The sequence below is a fragment of the Bufo gargarizans genome, chromosome 2 (genome assembly GCF_014858855.1).
Source record: "Bufo gargarizans isolate SCDJY-AF-19 chromosome 2, ASM1485885v1, whole genome shotgun sequence".
In the NCBI taxonomy this organism is placed as follows: domain Eukaryota; kingdom Metazoa; phylum Chordata; class Amphibia; order Anura; family Bufonidae; genus Bufo; species Bufo gargarizans.
Genome location: NC_058081.1, coordinates 170,993,196 through 171,012,216, shown reverse-complemented (window position 1 = coordinate 171,012,216; position 19,021 = coordinate 170,993,196). Strand labels below are relative to the sequence as shown.

The window sequence follows — 19,021 nt, the reverse complement described above, 5'->3', positions numbered from 1 at the left end:
ATTAAAAGAACAGCTATGTTTCCCTTAGGGTTAATCAAGCTTCTTGTAGATGTCTCCCTGACAGCCGCTAGAGGTGCTTCCGCGATTCTCACTGTGAAAATTACAGTGGGAAGACGCAGAACATAGTTTTGAATGCGTGCGCATGCGCATTCGTAGCTGAGGGAAGGATCGGGGAGAAGAGTTTCCAGTGCCGGCGCTGGAGAGCGGTAAGTGGCTGAAGAGGTTTTAACCCCTTCAGCCCAGTGGGAGGGGGACACGAGGGTGCCCCACTCCTAACAACTATATAGTGCCAGGAAAACGAGTTTGTTTTCCTGGCACTATAGTGCTCCTTTAACACCAGTACTGTACAGTGTCTTTTCTCTGCAGGAACAGGCTATAGACACCAGTACCACTACATTAAACTGTACTGGTTCTGGGACTATAGTGTCCTTTTAATGTGAGGTAAATTAGTTTCCAATATAGAATCAATAACTAAACAATTAAATAATAAACATATTGCATTGTCTACTTACCACCAGGACAATAAGATAATCTGGTCTCTGGCTGCAGTCTGGCTCTGGGGACTCCCTTGTCACTCTCTTCTTCCCCCCCCCCCCCTTCCCTTGTCACTCTCTTCTCCCCCCCCTTCCCTTGTCACTCTCTTCTCCCCCCCTTCCCTTGTCACTCTCTTCTTCTCCCCCCCTTCCCTTGTCACTCTCTTCTTCTCCCCCCCCCTCTCCCTTGTTGCACTCTTCTTCATCTCCCCCCCCGCCCTCTTCCCTTGTCACTCTCTTCTCCCCCCCCCCTCTTCCCTTTCACTCTCTTCTCCCCCCCCCTCTTCCCTTGTCACTCCATTCTCTTCTCCCCCCCCCCCTCTTCCCGTTGTCACTCTCTTCTCCCCCCCCCCCTCTTCCCGTGTCACTCTCTCTCCCCCCCCCCCTCTTCCCTTGTCACTCTCTTCTCCCCCCCCCCTCTGCCCTTGTCACTCTCTTCTTCTCCCCCCCCCTCTTCCCTTGTCACTCTCTTCTCCCCCCCCCCCCTCTTCCCTTGTCACTCTCTTCTCCCCCCCCCCTCTTCTTCCCTTGTCACTCTCTCTCCCCCCCCCCCTCTTCCCTTGTCACTCTCTTCTCCCCCCCCCTCTTCCCTTGTCACTCTCTTCTCCCCCCCCCCTCTTCCCTTGTCACTCTCTCCCCCCCCCTCTTCCCTTGTCACTCTCTCCCCCCCCTTCCCTTGTCACTCTCTCCCCCCCCCTTCCCTTGTCACTCCCCCCCTTCCCTTGTCACTCTCCCCCCCTTCCCTTGTCACTCTCCCCCCCCCTTCCCTTGTCACTCCCCCCCCCTTCCCTTGTCACTCCCCCCCCTTCCCTTGTCACTCTCTTCTCCCCCCCTTCCCACTCTCTTCCTCCCCCCCCCTTCCCCTCTCTTCTCCCCCCCTTCCCTTGTCCACTCTCTTCTCCCCCCCCCTTCCCTTGTCACTCTCTTCTCCCCCCCCCTTCCCTTGTCACTCTCTTCTCCCCCCCTCCCCTTCTTTTGTCACTCTCTTCTTGACCCCCCCCCTTCTTTTGTCACTCTCTTCTTGACCCCCCCCCTTCTTTTGTCACTCTTCTTGACCCCCCCCCTTCTTTTGTCACTCTCTTCTCCCCCTCCCCTTCTTTTGTCACTCTCTTCTCCCCCCTCCCCTTCTTTTGTCACTCTCTTCTCCCCCCTCCCCTTCTTTTGTCACTCTCTTCTCCCCCCTCCCCTTCTTTTGTCACTCTTCTCCCCCCCCTCCCCTTCTTTTGTCACTCTTCTCCCCCCCCTCCCCTTCTTTTGTCACTCTTCTCCCCCCCCTCCCTTCTTTTGTCACTCTCTTCTCCCCCCCCTTCTTTTGTCACTCTCTTCTCCCCCCCCCCTTCTTGTCACTCTCTTTCCCCCCCCTTCTTTGTCACTCTCTTCTTGACCCCCCCCCCTTCTTTTGTCACTCTCTTCTTGACCCCCCCCCTTCTTTTGTCACTCTCTTCTTGACCCCCCCCCTTCTTTTGTCACTCTCTTCTTGACCCCCCCCCTTTTGTCACTCTCTTCTTGACCCCCCCCCCCCCCTTCTTTTGTCACTCTCTTGTCCCCTCTCCTCTTGTGAGTCCGGCCGGGTACAGGAAACAAAAGCTCCTGTACTGTGGACCGAACAGAGCTCGGCCATGCTACATTAGAGGCGCTTCCCTCCTGTCAGTCCCTCTCTCATAGACGCGCCAGCCCGGGGCAGTGCGGCAGCCGTCTGGTGCAGGGGGATGGCCCGCTGCCGTACTTAAAAAAAAAAAAAAAAAAAACTTGCGGCAGGACCGGCCCGGCCGCCACTTAACCAACGCTTTTTTTGTTTTTTGTACCGCACGGGGCCGGCACCCCCTGCTAAATTGCGCCCTAGGCAGCTGTCTAGGTCGCCTTACAGGTGGCGCCGGCCCTGCTGCCATGACACCAAATTTCCTTCTGCAAAGTGCCCGTAAATGGTCTGGGCAATGAAGGTGCCATCTGTGTCTGGATGATGTAAAATGAAATTGTGGGTGCTGCTCATGCTTGTTGGTGGATCAAACAACCCTCTCTCTACTGATTGTCTGTCTGGGCTATCCGAAGCCTGTTCACCATGACTGAGGGCCCTCACATAACCACTGCTCCCAACACCTCCTGACAGCAAGGTCAGAACGGCCTGATTGGTGGGCAATTTGTTGAAACAGCCATTCTACTTCTCTCAGTCCAATGATGCACACCCTCTCAAAGTCTGTCAACTGGGCAAAGTGTCTTCAAGTGTGACGTAGAGGCATGTCTAGCAGTCAACGATCTCTCACCAAGATGTACACTACCCAGAAGACGCCTCTGACAGCTTTTGTATAGGGCAGCGGGGGAATCACTTTCACTCTCTCTTGTGGCAAAACACAGTATCTAATCAGACCACACCTGCAATGATTTATATAGCTGCCTGACACATAACTGCATGGCAAGTTTTGTAGCAATCCAACAATTCTATCTGGTTGCATTATGCTTTTTCAATGAGTGTGTGTATCTATATATAGTTGATTTTTTTTTTTTAACCATGTGACTGATTTTATGCATACTGGAACTATTTCACCTGCAACCATTACTTCAGTTACATAAACATTTCATATATCCGATTGACAGGTCAGTTTAAACTAAAAGATGCTAAGAGTTGTTTTGGTAAAGGGGTTCTCTGAAAATTAAGAAAATTAAAATACTTAAAGGGCTTCTGTCAGCCCACTAAACAGTTTTTTTGTTTGTTTACTAATAATCCCTATACTGCGAGCTCTGCATACATAAGCTAAATAATCATTTTGGTTCAGTAGAATTTGATAAAAAGCTATTTTTATAATATGTAAATTACCTTGCTGGTAGCAGCCGCATCCTCCGATCCTAAAGACGCCCCCTCCGCATTGTGATTGACAGGGCCAGGGAACGGAATCGTTCTCTGCTGGCCCTGTTTGAATTCCAAATCTCGTGCCTGTGCCGTACCTGTCTTTAATCGGCGCAGGCGCACAGAGGCGGCCGCTCCATCCTCAATGCGCCTGCGCCGATGACGTCACATCTACACCCGGCGCAGGCGCATTGAGGATGGAGCGGCCGAGACAGCGGCCGCCTCTCAGTGCGCCTGCGCCGATTAAAGACAGGTACGGCGCAGGTGCGAGATTTGGAATTCAAACAGGGCCAGCAGACAACGATTCCGTTCCCTGGCCCTGTCAATCACAATGCGGAGGGGGTGTCATTAGGATCGGAGGATGCAGCTGCTACCAGCAAGGTAATTTACATATTATAAAAATAGCTTTTTATCAAATTCTACTGAACCAAAATGATTATTTAGCGTATGTATACAGAGCTCGCAGTATAGGGATTATTATTAAACAAAACAAAAAAAAACGGTTTAGTGGGCTGACAGAAGCCCTTTAAATATTACTTTATTATAAGTATATTCTCAAATACCTTTCATTATTTATAATGGCTCGTTTTGTCTGGGGAGCAATCAGGGGAAACAAAATGGCCCCTGTCCCATTAGTTCACACAAAACCTGTCCTGATCACACATGAGGGATTCACAGCTAAGACAATATACCGTCAGAGGGAAAATATTTAAAGGTGGTATAAATAAATAATTTAGTCACAGAGTACCCCTGTAATAAAACGTAGCCTTTAATAGTTTGCATATAAAATAACAAAGTCCCGCAAATAACACAAAAGAAAAGAAAAACGACAATGCATAAGGGGATAAGCATTGGGTATACTGTGGATAAGATGCTCCTGAAGTAGCTGGAGGAGACAGTTTTTAAGGCAGGGTGGTCGCATTTAATTTGGGCCACTCCCTAATGCTGACCCTCCTCTTAGTGGTCCCTGCCTAAAAAAACTGAATAGCCGCCCCGATAGGGGCGATCCCGTATTCAGGAATCTCCTGTATGCCCTAGAATAACCCTATGGGTAGATGACATAGGCTATTATGGCCTGATCCAAGTACAAAAAAAATAATAAATGCTCGGTACACATAGTTGTTATAATAGATATTAGATAAATGCTCAGTATACAGTCATTGGTTATGAACGAATGCTTAATATACAATGTTTTTTCTCACAGATAATGATAATCAGTGTATACAGTTATCTTTATGGATGTCAAAATAACTGCTGAATACATGATATTATTAATCCAACAGAGATAATGATGCTCAGTATATACAGTTATCTTTGTGGCTATCTAGATAACTGCTGAGTACATAATATCATTAGTCCAATAAAAGATACAACTTTCTATCTAGATGCCAGATACACTGTTCGCCGATATACAGATATAATAATATAGGTGCCCAAGCTTGTTGCAATTTGCAACACCACGCTTAGAGGCACCTAGAAACCAACGCGTTTCGCCCACAGCAATAACCCTGGCTCATCAGGGGACACCCAATGCAGTGTCCTAATAGGAATCGATAATAAACATAGATAACAGACAATCAACAATGACAATAATAAATTTGTCATTCACAGCAGACAATTCTTATAATTATTCACTGTCTAGTCCGACCTGTGGACCAGAAGAAACCCCTCCTCAACATTTCTTAGTGAAAGCGATTCCCATAAGCTTAGGGCAAGTGTGGTGCATTGAAGATGCTGCACCCAATTTCATGTATTAATGGTACTTGCGTGCCCCGGAGTGAATAGTCAGGGTGATCACACGGGATGACTGGTGTGTATGGTCACTACACCGGTCCGTCTGCACCACTGATGGTCTGCATCAACGCCTCATATTCAATCTATTGACACTGCATTGGGTGTCCCCTGATGAGCCCAGGTTATTGCTGTGGGCGAAACGCGTTGGTATCTAGGTGCCTCTAAGGCTAGTTTCACACTAGCGTTCGTCGGTCCGCTCGTGAGCTCCGTTTGAAGGAGCTCACGAGCGGACCCGAACGCCTCCGTCCAGCCCTGATGCAGTCTGAATGGAGCGGATCCGCTCAGACTGCATCAGTCTGGCGGCGTTCAGCCTCCGCTCCGCTCGCCTCCGCACGGACAGGCGGACAGCTGAACGCTGCTTGCAGCGTTCAGCTGTCCGCCTGGCCGTGCGGATCCGTTCAGACTTACAATGTAAGTCAATGGGAACGGATCCGCTTGAAGAGGTCACCATATGGCTCAATCTTCAAGCGGATCCGTCCCCCATTGACTTTACATTGAAAGTCTGAACGGATCCGCTCAGGCATCTTGCGCACTTCGAAATTTTTCTAAGTTATTAATGCAGACGGATCCGTACTGAACGGAGCCTCCGTCTGCATTAATATGATCGGATCCGTTCAGAACGGATCCGATCAAGCGCTAGTGTGAAAGTAGCCTAAGCGTGGTGTTGCAAATTGCAACAAGATTGGGCCCCTATAATTTTATATCTGAATATCGGCGAACAGTGTATCTGGCATCTAGATAGAAAGTTGTATCTTTTATTGGACTAATGATATTATGTACTCAGCAGTTATTTAGATATCCAAAAGATAACCGTATATACTGAGCATCATTATCTTTGTTGGATTAATGATATCATGTATTCAGCAGTTATTTTGTCGAGGAATGAAATTTTTTTTTTAAATACTTAAATATTTTGTAATAAATATATTCACAAATACATTTCATTACTTAGAATGGCTTGTTTTTTCTGGGGAGCAATCATTAAATGGCCGCCGACCTATCAGTGCACACAAAACCTGTCTCTGTGAGAATTCCTGGAGAAGAGGAGACATGAAGTACAGAGAGAACGAACAGGACAGACTGTAGTAATGTGTTGCTGTGGTAATGGAGACTGTAAACAAGTGCTGCTACTCATTAGCTACATCCCCACCTCCTCTCATGACTCCTCATCATCTCCATTTCCACAGAGATTCATCTGTATTCAGGATCATGATTCCTGACAAGCAGAGTAGAGAAGAGGATGAGGCAGCACTATGGCTCATTGCGGTGAAGTAACTTGTCCTCCTGTGCGATTAGGACAGGTTTTGTGTGTACTGATAGGTCGGCGGACATTTAATTTCTCCTAATTGCTCCCCAGAAAAAACAAGCCATTCTAAGTAATGAAATGTATTTGTGAATATATTTATTATAAAATATTTAAGTATTTTCATTCCTGGAGAACCTCTTAAGGGTTGTCATAAGATGCTTCTTCCTTCCAGCGTTTAATCAGCGATGATGACTGGAGGAACAATGACACACAGGACACTGCTCTCCGCCTCACCATCCAATCCAACATTCCAGAATTTGCAGACATGGTACAAGTTTAAAGAGGTTTCCCAAAAATGTTATATCAATGACCAATCATCAGAATTGTTCATCAATATCAGGGTGGTGGAGGTAAGACTCCCGTTACCCTCACCAAACAGTTGTTGGAAGAGGTTGCAGCACTTGGACGATTGATGTGGACTTTTCCTTGACCTGTTTTGTCATATCCATTGATCACATAGCCTTCCTGCAGCTCAGTCCCATTCAAGTTATAGGGACTGAGCTGCAATACCAAGCACAGGCATTGTACAATGTACAGAGTTGTACTTAATATAGTATGGAGAGGCCAAGCCGCTCCTGAGGGCCGTGCCCTTTACAAATAGCTGTTTAATAAGGCTGCTGAGCGTCAGACCGCCTGAATTATGGTGGAGAGAATAGTTTCTATGTACATCAGTCGGCACTCTGGCGGTAGCGGTGTGGTGCACGTGTCCTAGGGAAGGCATCCGGTTCAAATTATAGCGGCACTCACTAATGGTAATCTTGCCTAAATTGTTTATTGCTACATGTCTGGACTCGTTTCGGCTCAAGTTTGTCTGAAGAAGGCTCAAACTTGAGCCGAATCGCATCCAATCATGTGGCAATAAACAGTTTATGCAAGATTACCATTCGTGAGTGCTGGTCCTTTACTGCTATTATCCTGGAGATAAGTCATCAATATTTACCTCCTGGAAAAACCCTTTCAGTTAAAAGAAGGGTACATTCTGCAATGCAACAGCTTTAAATTAGAATTTAAATTTTAAACTGAATTTCTAATTTAAATTTTCATAGCATCAAAAACACTATACACATTTCATAGAAAAATATTTTACTGCAATATACAGCCTGTAAAAATTGTCAGATATTTTACATAAAGCCATTGTTAAAATAAATTTAAAGAATACTAGACATATCAAATGTGAATCTTGAGAATTTTTGACTGGGAAGTAACAATTAGAAACAGGTTCTAGCAGTTTCTATAATAGATCTTAATAAATACAGAAAAAAATATTCAATTACACAATAAATAATGAGAACTGCTAAGCAACCCATGTGTTTTTTGTGACATTATATATACAGGGAATTTTTACCAAATGTGCATATGAACAGAGCACTTACTGCTAAGGTTTGGTGATCTGGACAATTTACTCCAAGATGAGATAAAACTGTTATAATGGGCTATGTTAAACACACAAAGTCATAGATTCAGTGAACGTACTAGTGAAATATTCATTTTAGAAAACTGAGATAAGAGTACAGAACAGTGAAAATGCACCTCCTCTGCATTTCCTCCACCGCTGAAGAGCAATAGGTCACATAAGACTCTATATTAGAATCTTAAATCTATTATATGCGACAAACATAGCTTTGTATTAGTTTGCTCCTTGGAGAAGCACTGACAAGTTGAATGTTCACAGATTCGCTCATTTTGAGATCTTGCAAAAGCCCATCCTCTGATATGAAGGGATGGATTTACAGGTACAGTTGCAAGAAAAAGTATGTGAACCCTTTGGAATGATATGGATTTCTGCACAAATTAGTCATAAAATGTGATCTGATCTTCATCTAAGTCACAACAATAGACAATCACAGTCGGCTTAAACTAATAACACACAAAGAATTAAATGTTACCATGTTTTTATTGCACACACCATGTAAACATTCACAGTGCAGGTGGAAAAAGTATGTGAACCCCTAGACTAATGACATCTCCAAGAGCTAATTGGAGTGAGGTGTCAGCCAACTGGAGTCTAGTCAATGAGATGAGATTGGAGGTGTTGGTTACAGCTGCCCTGCCCTTTAAAAAAAACACACACACACACACCAGTTCTGGGTTTGCTTTTCACAAGAAGCATTGCCTAATGTGAATGATGCCTCGCACAAAAGAGCTCTCGGAAGACCTACGAATAAGAATTGTTGACTTGCATACAGCTGGAAAGGGTTATAAAAGTATCTCCAAAAGCCTTGCTGTTAATCAGTCCACGGTAAGACAAATTGTCTATAAATGGAGAAAGTTCAGCACTGCTGCTACTCTCCCTAGGAGTGGCCGTCCTGTAATGATGACTGCAAGAGCACAGCGCAGAGTGCTCAATGAGGTGAAGAAGAATCCTAGAGTGTCAGCTAAAGACTTACAAAAGTCTCTGGCATATGCTAACATCCCTGTTAGCGAATTTACGATACGTAAAACACTAAATAAGAATGGATTACATGGGAGGATACCACAGAGGAAGCCACTGCTGTCCAAAAAAAACATTGCTGCACGTTTACAGTTTGCACAAGAGCACCTGGTGTTCCACAGCAGTACTGGCAAAATAGTCTGTGGACAGATGAAACCAAAGTTGAGTTGTTTGGAAGAAAAACACACTATGTGTGGAAAATAGAGGCACAGCACACCAACATCAAAACCTCATCCCAACTGTGAAGTATGGTGGTGGGGTCATCATGGTTTGGAGCTGCTTTGCTGCGTCACGACCTGGACGGATTGCTATCAAAGGAAAAATGAATTCTCAAGTTTAGGCTCCATTCACACATCCGCAATTCCGTTCCGCAAAATACCCATTCACCTCTATGGGGCCGCACAATGTGCGGCCCAGATCCGGAATTGCAAACTCGCACTTCCGGGTCCGCAATTCCGATACCGAAAAGAAATAGAACATGTCCTATTCTTGTCCGCAATAGCGGACAAGAATAGGCATATTCTATTAGTGCCGGCGATGTGCAGTCTGCAAAATGCGGAACGCACATTGCCGGTTTCCGTGTTTTTTGCGGATCCGCGAAACACACGCGGATGTGTGAATGGACCCTTATCAAGACATTTTGCAGGAGAACTTAAGGCCATCTGTCCACCAGTTGAAGCTCAACAGAAGATGGGTGTTGCAACAGGACAACAACCCAAAGCATAGAAGTAAATCAACAACAGAATGGCTTAAACAGAAGAAAATATGCCTTCTGGAGTGGCCCAGTCAGAGTCCTGACCTCAACCCGATTGAGATGCTGTGTCATAACCTCAAGAAAGCAATTCACACCAGACATCCCAAGAATATTGCTGAACTGAAACAGTTCTGTGAAGAGGAATGGTCAAGAATAACTCCTTACCGTTGTGCATGTCTGATCTGCAACTACAGGAAACGTTTGCTGGAAGTTATTGCAGCCAAAGGAGTTTCAACCAGTTATTAAATCCAAGGGTTCACATACTTTTTCCACCTGCACTGTGAATGTTTACATGGTGTGTTCAATAAAAACGTAGTAACATTTAATTCTTTGTGTGTTATTAGTTTAAGCAGACTGATTGTCTATTGTGACTTAGATGAAGATCAGATCACATTTGATGACCAATTTGTGCAGAAATCCATATAATTCCAAAGGGTTCACATACTTTTTTTTGCAACTGTAAGTTTTGATGTAGACAGCACTTCAGGTACTGGGGAAAGTGGGTGCATGCCTCCTATGGGTGAGGTACAATTCCCCCAAATAGATGAAGAATGGAGACAGCAGTCTTTAATGCAAATTTGGTGATCCTTTAAATTTTAGATGCAATTTTTTTTTCTTAAAGATATTTGAGAAAAGATTATTTAAGCCAAAAGGTTGCATATGGAATTAAAGGGCATCTGTCAGCAGATTTCAACCTATAAAACTGGCTGACCCGTTACATGTGTGCTTGGCAGCTGAAGGCATCTGTGTTAGTCCAATGTTCATATGTGTCCGCATTACTGAGAAAAATTAAGTTTCAATATATGCAAATGAGCCTCTAGGACCAATGAGAGCTCTCTGCAACTGCCGTGCCATCGGCACTTTGACAGAGCCAGGCAGTAAAAATATCATCACAACTGGCCCTGTCAATGAAAGTGGAGAGGTTGCAGCAGTTGCAGAGAGATCAGATCCTCTGGGGGTAACAGAAACGCCCTCATTACCCCTAGAGGATCATCTGCATATATTAAAACATACGATAATTTTTCTCAGTAATGCGGGCACATATGAACATGGGACCAATGCAGATGCCTTCAGCTTCCAAGCATGTATGCGACAGGTCATCCAGTTCAATAGATACAAATATGCTGACAGATGCCCTTTAAAAGGATCAAACTTTGCATTAAGGAGTGCGGTCTCCATTCTTTATCTTTTTGGGGTGGATTTACATATGGCTTATCCTGTCAAAGGCAAACTCCATACATACTGGCGTTTTCTCTTTTACCTCCTCACTAGGAAACACATAAGGTACACATTTGGCATTTGCCGCCATCATTCTTATGAACTCATATCTATCCAGTGCTCAGGAGATGGCCCATCCACATAAGAGATAGTATACCACATGACCTCTACCCAATACAAATCTTCTAGGATAAAGCTGAATTTGGTAATACGTCCATAAAGTATTTGAAGCGACTCTGGTCAGGAGCTTTTATGTAAGTCAGTGCCTGCAGGAGATGATTAGCTGCTATTTATTTTGCACAGATCATGCTAATTGGCTTCTTTTTATTTCAGCTCCATTGGACTACAGCTTGGCTACAGTGTCTACATGTAGTCTGAGACACACCTCCTCTCTCACTATTGGTTCAGGCAGCTGCTGTCTCCTCCCCCTGCAGCTCTGGATTGGCTGCTGTGTATAAACACAAGCCTATCACAGGCATCACCAGGAAGTCTATGCATGAAGAACAGATTTACAACAATGGCTTAAGGCCTCTTTACACAAGCCAATTATGCAGGAGATTTTCCCTCGTCAGTGAAGGAGAACGCTACATTTACATGCAGCAATCTCCTCAACAGTATGGGAATGAGTGATCGCTAATGCCATCACTCTTTCCTTTACTGACTCATTACTTTCTGGCAGCAGATATTTTACACAGCAATAACAAGCGTTCCTATGACAGCTCGTTACTGATCATCTCACCGAGAATAAGCCAGTGAAAGTTCCCTTTAATCATTGTTATAAAGCACAGATTACTAAACCATCAGTGATAAAAAGATGATTATCAGGTAATTGACACATGGCCTGAAGGGTCATGTTAAATATGATTTTCCCTAAAATATTTACCTAATATAATTTTAGAGCAGAACGTACAAATAATTAAATTACTTAAAAATAATTCAATAGAAAATATAATTAAAGCCTCAATCCACTCAAAACCTGAAAAGTCGGGCTTGACTACAGTAACCCCAGACATGACACACTCACAGGGATCCAGGAAGCGGAGCTATGAGGTATTTGGTGGGTTCCCCATAATATAGAGCTGCTATATGTCTCCCTGCCTGTGAAATGGAGCGTCGTGGGGTCACCAGTGATTTTCTTTCTCAGAGATAAATGAAACATACATTGACTAGAGCAAATATTGTTAGACAAGTGAAGAGGATATCTGCTGATCAGACGAGCAGAGACTTAAAGGGGTTTTCCAAGACTTTATAACTGATGGCCTATCCTCAGAATAGGTCATCAGTATCTGATTGGTGGGGGGCCCACAACACGATCAGCTGCTTGAGAAGGCAGCGGCGCTCTTCGAGTCATCTAGTGAATACGCGTTCATTGGTCACGTCGCCTAAGTGCAGCTCAGTCCCATAAAATTAAAGGGGCTGTGCGTGCAGCCACCATACAATGTACAGTGCTGTGCTTTTTGAGCAGGGAGCGGTGCTCACAGCAGCGCCAGTGCCTTCTCAAACAGCTGATCAGCGGGGGTCCCAGGGGTTGGACCCTCACCGATCAGATACGGATGACCTATACTGAGGATAGGTCATCAGTCATAAATTCCTAGAATACCCTTCAAGGACCGCCCTATTTCTCAGGGTCCTGCACCTCCATGATTGTAAAATTAGTGCGATATTGGTTTTGACTGCAAAAAATATAAAAAATTTTAAGATTTTCATTTTAGAAGGTTATACTGGAATCTGCAGATATGTTCAGCTGCCAAAGAAAAAAAATAAAAAATAACTCTAGCCAAGAAACCCATGGCTCACTGAACTGTATGTGTAAGGGCTCATTCAGACGGCCGTATGCTGCCTGCAAAAATGCGGATCCATTTTTTTGCGGACAGTTCAGCATGTCTGTAAAAAAAACGGATTGCATTCCGTTTTTTTGCTGATCCATAGACTTCAATATGGCCATGTCCTGATTTTCACTGACAAGTAAAGGACATTGTTTTGCCGAGTCACGCAATGGAAGAAAAGGGCCCCATAGAAGTGAATGGGACAGCATCTGAGCTGCAAAAAAACTGATCCACATTTTTGCAGACAGCATACGACCGTCTGAATGAGCCCCAATAGCGGTGTCACCATGTATTTGTAAAAAAAAACATTTCTTTAGGAGGAAAAGCGCATTGAGAAACCATATGAGTAAGCATTAGATGCACAGTGAACTTCCATTTGCTAGTCATACTAGTTTGTACACTACATATAGCCATCATGCATCAGTTTCACGTATATAAGGCCAACCAGGGTGATATATTCCCAATCTTCATTGTGGTAATCACACCACAAATCCACCCGCAGGTTATTCGTCAGCTCTGGGATCTCTGTATTTCATGTATGAATCTCCTTCAGGATTAAAAGGTCCCATTTTAATGTTCAGCTTCTCGAAAAGCTTTTGTGCGGCATACTTAGCTTGTTTTTCCTATGGATATAAAAATGTGAATGCCTTAGTAGAATACACAGCAAACAAATTTCATTGCCCATAATGACAAGTTGGCCGTACAAGTCAGCTCGTGTCTGCAAACAGAACTGCAAGGACATGACTGGGATGGAACTTTCTCAGCAGTCCTGCATGGAATAACCTATTCTCCATCCACACTTACACGTGGATGACTGAAAATCACATAGATATGCATCTCATGCATAAAGCAGGCACAACATATTCTTGATCAAAAACCAAGAAACCAGATACAAGAGCTCTGAGATGTGATACAGGGTAGAACGAGTTCTCTCGAGGGTGAATGCCACTGGATGGCAGAGGAGGATGTGAGATTTTATGTGCCACATGGTAGGCAGTGTGTCTCTTTATAACTATAAGCTTGGATGGTAGGGTCAAGCTAGAGTTAGGCACTCAGGGTGTATTCAGAGAGCAGAGGGAGAAGCCATATTCACTTATGTACAATACCTCAATAAACTATTATTACCCAGATTCCCTGACCCGGGAGTAAAATATTCATAACCTATTTTCGCAGCTTAAAAAGCACACCGCCATATATTGTATATAGCGGCTGTGCTTGCTAATGCAGCCCAGACCCAATCACTTAAATGGGACTGAGCTGCCCCTAGGTCATGTGAGTGATGAGCACGAGTCGTGGCAGAGGTTTTAGGCCCCTTTCACACGGGCGAGTTTTCCGTGCGGGTGCGATGCGTGCGGTGAACGTTTTGCACCTGCACTGATTCCTGACCCATTCATTTCTATGGGGCTGTGCACATGAGCGGCGATTTTCACGCATCACTTGTGCGTTGAGTGAAAATCGCAGCATGCTCTATATTGTCCGATTTTCACGCGACGCAGGCCCCATAGAAGTGAATGGGAAGCGTGAAAATCGCATAGCATCCGCAAGCAAGTACGGATGCGGTGCGATTTTCACGCACGGTTGCTAGGAGACGATCGGGATGGAGACCAGATCATTATTATTTTCCCTTATAACATGGTTATAAGGGAAAATAATAGCATTCTGAATACAGAATGCATAGTAAAACAGCGCTAGAGGGGTTAAAAAAAATAAAAATAATAATTTAACTCACCTTAGTCCACTTGATCGCGAAGCCCGGCATCTCCTTGTCTCTCCTCTGCTGAACAGGACCTGGGGTGAGCTGCTGCATTAAATAGAGGTTAAGGACCTTTGATGACGTCACTCCGGTCATCACATGGTCTTTTACCATGGTGAATCACCATGGTAAAAGATCATGTGACGTACCATGTGATGACCGGAGTGACGTCATCAAAGGTCCTTAACCTCTATTTAATGCAGCAGCTCACCCCAGGTCGTGTTCAGCAGAGGAGACAGAAGGAGATGCCAGCTTCGCGATCAAGTGGACTAAGGTGAGTTAAATTATTATTTTTTATTTTTTATTCACCCCTCTAGCGCTGTTTTACTATGCATTCTGTATTCAGAATGCTATTATTTTCCCTTATAACCATGTTATAATGGAAAATAATACAATCTTCAGAACATCAATCCCAAGCCCGAACTTCTGTGAAGAAGTTCGGGTTTGGGTACCAAACATGCACGATTTTTCTCACGCGAGTGCAACGCATGACAATGTTTTGCACTCGCGCTGAAAAATCGCGCATTTTCCCGCAACGCACCCGCCTCTTATCCGGGCAAAAAAAAACTGACGCCCGTGTGAAAGAGGCCTTAGGAGTCGGACTCTCATTAACCAGATAATGATTACCTATTCCTGAGGATAAGACGTCCTTATCTTACTGCTGGAAAACCTCTTAGTGACCCGTTTTTGATGTTAGCAACCAAGCAAATTTTTTCATCGTTCCATACCGTGAATGTAGCCATAGGAGGGCTTGCTTTTTTTGCAGAACAAGTCATAGTTTTAATGGCAACATTTTGGGGTACACACAACTTACTGATGAACTTTTATTAACTCTTTCGAGTAGGGGGGGGGGTAGAAAAAAAACGCACCACCACCATTGAGTTTTACATTCTGAATTTTGCAGCTTTCATTTTTTCGCCATACATAACAGGATAACTTTATTCTCTAGGTTAGTATGATTACACTGATATCAAATACATTTTTTTTACGTTTTAATACTTTTGCACAAAAAAACCCCATTAAAAAATAAATATTGTTTTTGCATCGCTGCATCCCAAGACCCATAACTTTTTTACTTTTCTTTATATAAAGGTATGTGAGGGCTTGGTATTTGCAAGATGACTTGTACTTTTTATTGGTAACATTTCGGGGAACATACCATATTTTTCAGTCTATAAGACGCACCAGACTATAACACACACCTAAGATTTGTAGAAGGAAAAAAAAAAAAAAAAGATCAGATCCAAAAGCTCCATCAGCCTCAGATCAGACCATAAGACGCACTGCCACTTTTCCCCTCAGAGTTGGAGGATAAAGATATTACACTTATCGGTAATTGGATTTTCCAGAACCCATGACAGCACCATAAAGAGATGGATCTGCCACCACAACTGGACAGGAAGCCCCAGAGCAATCAAAAAGGGAACACCCACGTCCTCCCTCAGTGTTGATTCCACAGAAGATCAGTAGAAGCTGTACAAAATAGAATTCCTATAATGTCATTCTTCCTTTTTCTTTTTACTTGAAAGACAGAAACTATTCTCATCAACCATAAGCACCAGGGAGGGAATTAGAGAGGTGCTGTCATGGGTTCTGGAAAATCAAATTACCGGTAAGTGTAATTATAATTTTTCCCTTCACCCATGACAGAACCATAGAGAGATCGAATACAAGAGATAAAAAGCACCCCTCGGGACGTGCTTGAAAAGTAGTCTTAAGCTAAGAAGACCCCAAAGGCTTAACAAGATGTCCAAACTAAAAAGGTGAGGACAATAAACATCCTAACCTAGGAATTTCTATTTTATACCTTAAACCCAGGATAATCTTATAAAATAAATTATATATTGGTTTGTCATCAAGTGTTAACCTTAATTGTAACAGATTTAACAAAACATTCTTCGAGAAGTACTTATCTTGACGAAAAATGATCAAACTGAAGATGATTGCTAAACACCGATTCCTTCGGTGCAGATTATATTCTTAGACAAATGGCCCTTCCAAGGTATGCCATCTGCACTGTTGAATCTTCAGGGAGCACATAGCGGAGAACTCACTCCCAACCCCGTGATTCAAGATCTACTGGAGGACCAGAAGAACTTCAGATGCCAAAATCTCAAAATTTTCTCGCAATCTGGCATCCATGATGGAACCCTACCATGGCATCAATGCCTGAGCAGGCACAGACTCAAAAGGCAGCCAGATGAGCAGGCACAGACGCAAAAGAGTTCAACCAACCAGGCATAGATGTACAGGTGCTCAGCAGACCAGGCGTTCAAAGAAGCAGGAATAGATGCAAGACATTCAGTTAAGCAAGCATAGATAGACCGCCAACCAGGTGTTCAACAAAGCTGGCATAGATGCAAAAACGTTAAGCCACACAGGCATACAGCCAAGCCTGCACAGGAGTTCAGCCAGACAGGCAGCAGAATTCAATGAAACCAACATAAGAACAATGGCATTCAGCCCGAAGCCACCAGGCAGTCCACCGGGCCCCGAAGCCACCAGGCAGTCCACCGGGCCCCGAAGCCACCAGGCAGTCCACCGGGCCCCGAAGCCACCAGGCAGTCCACCGGGCCCCGAAGCCACCAGGCAGTCCACCGGGCCCCGAAGCCACCAGGCAGTCCACCGGGCCCCGAAGCCAAATATTCAAACCTATCAATAATGCTAAAGGCACCAGAGTCATACCAACCACACAACACAAATATTTTCGCTGTATAACCTAAGTTCAATCCATAAGGTGTTCCTTGTTTCACAGCCCTGGAGGCTGCATTCTCCATGCTCCTCTGTGCGGAGGACAGGAAACCACACTGAGGGAGGAAGTGGGTGTTCCTTTTTGATTGCTCTGGGGCTTCCTGTCCAGTTGAGGGGCCGGATCTATCTCTCTATGGTGCTGTCATCGGTGAAGGGAAAAAGTGTGTCCTATAGTCAGCTATATACATTAACACTTTTTAATCGCTTTTTGTTTATTAATTTTTTGTGGCAAATAAGCAAAAACTGCAATTCTGTTCACTGTTTGGGAAAAATTACATGATACCTGTCTAGTGCGGGTCATTATGGACACGGTGATACCAAACATGTGGAAGGGATTTTAGTTTAGCAATTTTTTTTATTCATACAATTGAAAGACCGGAATTAGACTTACCGGTAATTCTGTTTCCATGAGATCATCACGACGGCATACAAGGAGATTGACCCCTGACCTCTGTAGGGGCAGGAACAGAGAAAGGTTAAATACCCTCCTCCCACCACCAACACCAGTGTTTCCAAAATCACACAGAGCAACCCGGTGGTGGTGAACAGTAAAAAACAAGAAAAAAGGTATTACTCCATACCTTCTAGAGACCTGGGTAGGTCAAATAATTTGAATCAAGGGAGGGAATAACGTGCCGTCGTGATGATCTCATGGAAACAGAATTACCGGTAAGTCTAATTCCGGTCTTTCCATAGCATCATCACGACGGCATACAAGGAGATATAAAAAATATATCAGTTAAGGGGGGGGCTACGGCCTGGAGGACTTTCCGCCCAAAGGACAGATCAGATGATCTGGAAAGATCCAGGCGATAGTGCTTTATAAAAGGTATGAATGCTGGACCAAGTGGCAGCACGACAGATTTCCTCTAGAGAAGCCCCAGCTCTCTCAGCCTGAGAGGAGGACATGGCCCGGGTGAAATGGGCCCTAATGTGGACTGGACATGTAAGATTTTGTAATTGGTAACAAAGACTAATAGTTTCTTTGAGCCATCTGGCTATAGATGACCGGGAGGCTTTCTGGCCCTTAAGTCTTCCTCCGAAGAGAACTAGTAAGCTGTCCGACTTCCTAAACTTTTCCGTCACAGTGATATAGTTTAAGACTGCCCGTCTAACGTCCAGAGAGTGAAATGCGGCTTCTTTGTCATTAGCAGGGTGTTGACAAAAGGAAGGTAGGGTAACTTCCTGGCTCCGATGAAAATTTGATACCACTTTGGGGAGAAAACCAGGATCCAGACGGAGAATTAATCTATCATCTAGAATACGGAGGTAGGGTTCCCTGATCGATAGGGCTTGCAATTCTCCTACTCTGCGGGCCGAAGTTATCGCAATTAAGAAGGCCGTTTTCAAGGACCATAATTTTATTGGACAGTCAGACATGGGTTCAAAGGGCGGTAAGGTAAGGCCTGTAAGAACGATGTTCAAATCCCAGAAAGGGACACGAGCGGTGATCGTTGGGCGGAGCCTCGTCGCTGCCTTGATGAATCTTTTGATCCAACGATGACCGGCTATATCTTGGTCAAAAAAACAACCCAGGGCTGAGATCTGGACCTTCAAGGTAGAGGGCCTAAGTCCCAGATCTAGACCTCGCTGTAGGAAGTCCAGTATTCTTTGGATGTTAGGTTTATGTAAATGTGGCGATTCATCCCCACTCCAAGAACAAAAACGTTTCCAGATCTTAAGGTAGATTGCTGACGTTACCTTCTTCCTGGAAGCTTTCAGAGTAGCAATAACTTCGTTTGATAGTCCCTGAAGTTTCAGGGTTTGGAACTCAGGATCCAAGCTGCTAATTTCAGAAACTGCGGGTTTGGGT

General features: G+C 44.3%; 1 protein-coding gene across 1 annotated transcript in view; it reads right to left on the bottom strand.

The window, feature by feature from the left end:
* Positions 1–10,485: 10,485 nt before the first annotated feature.
* POLR2M (RNA polymerase II subunit M) overlaps positions 10,486–19,021 on the bottom strand; it is a 32,072-nt gene continuing 23,536 nt past the window's right edge. The window contains exon 4 of the mRNA XM_044279703.1: positions 10,486–13,327. Within this exon, the coding sequence (XP_044135638.1) occupies positions 13,208–13,327 (120 nt within the window). The 3' untranslated portion in view covers positions 10,486–13,207. The remainder of the gene's footprint in view (positions 13,328–19,021) is intronic.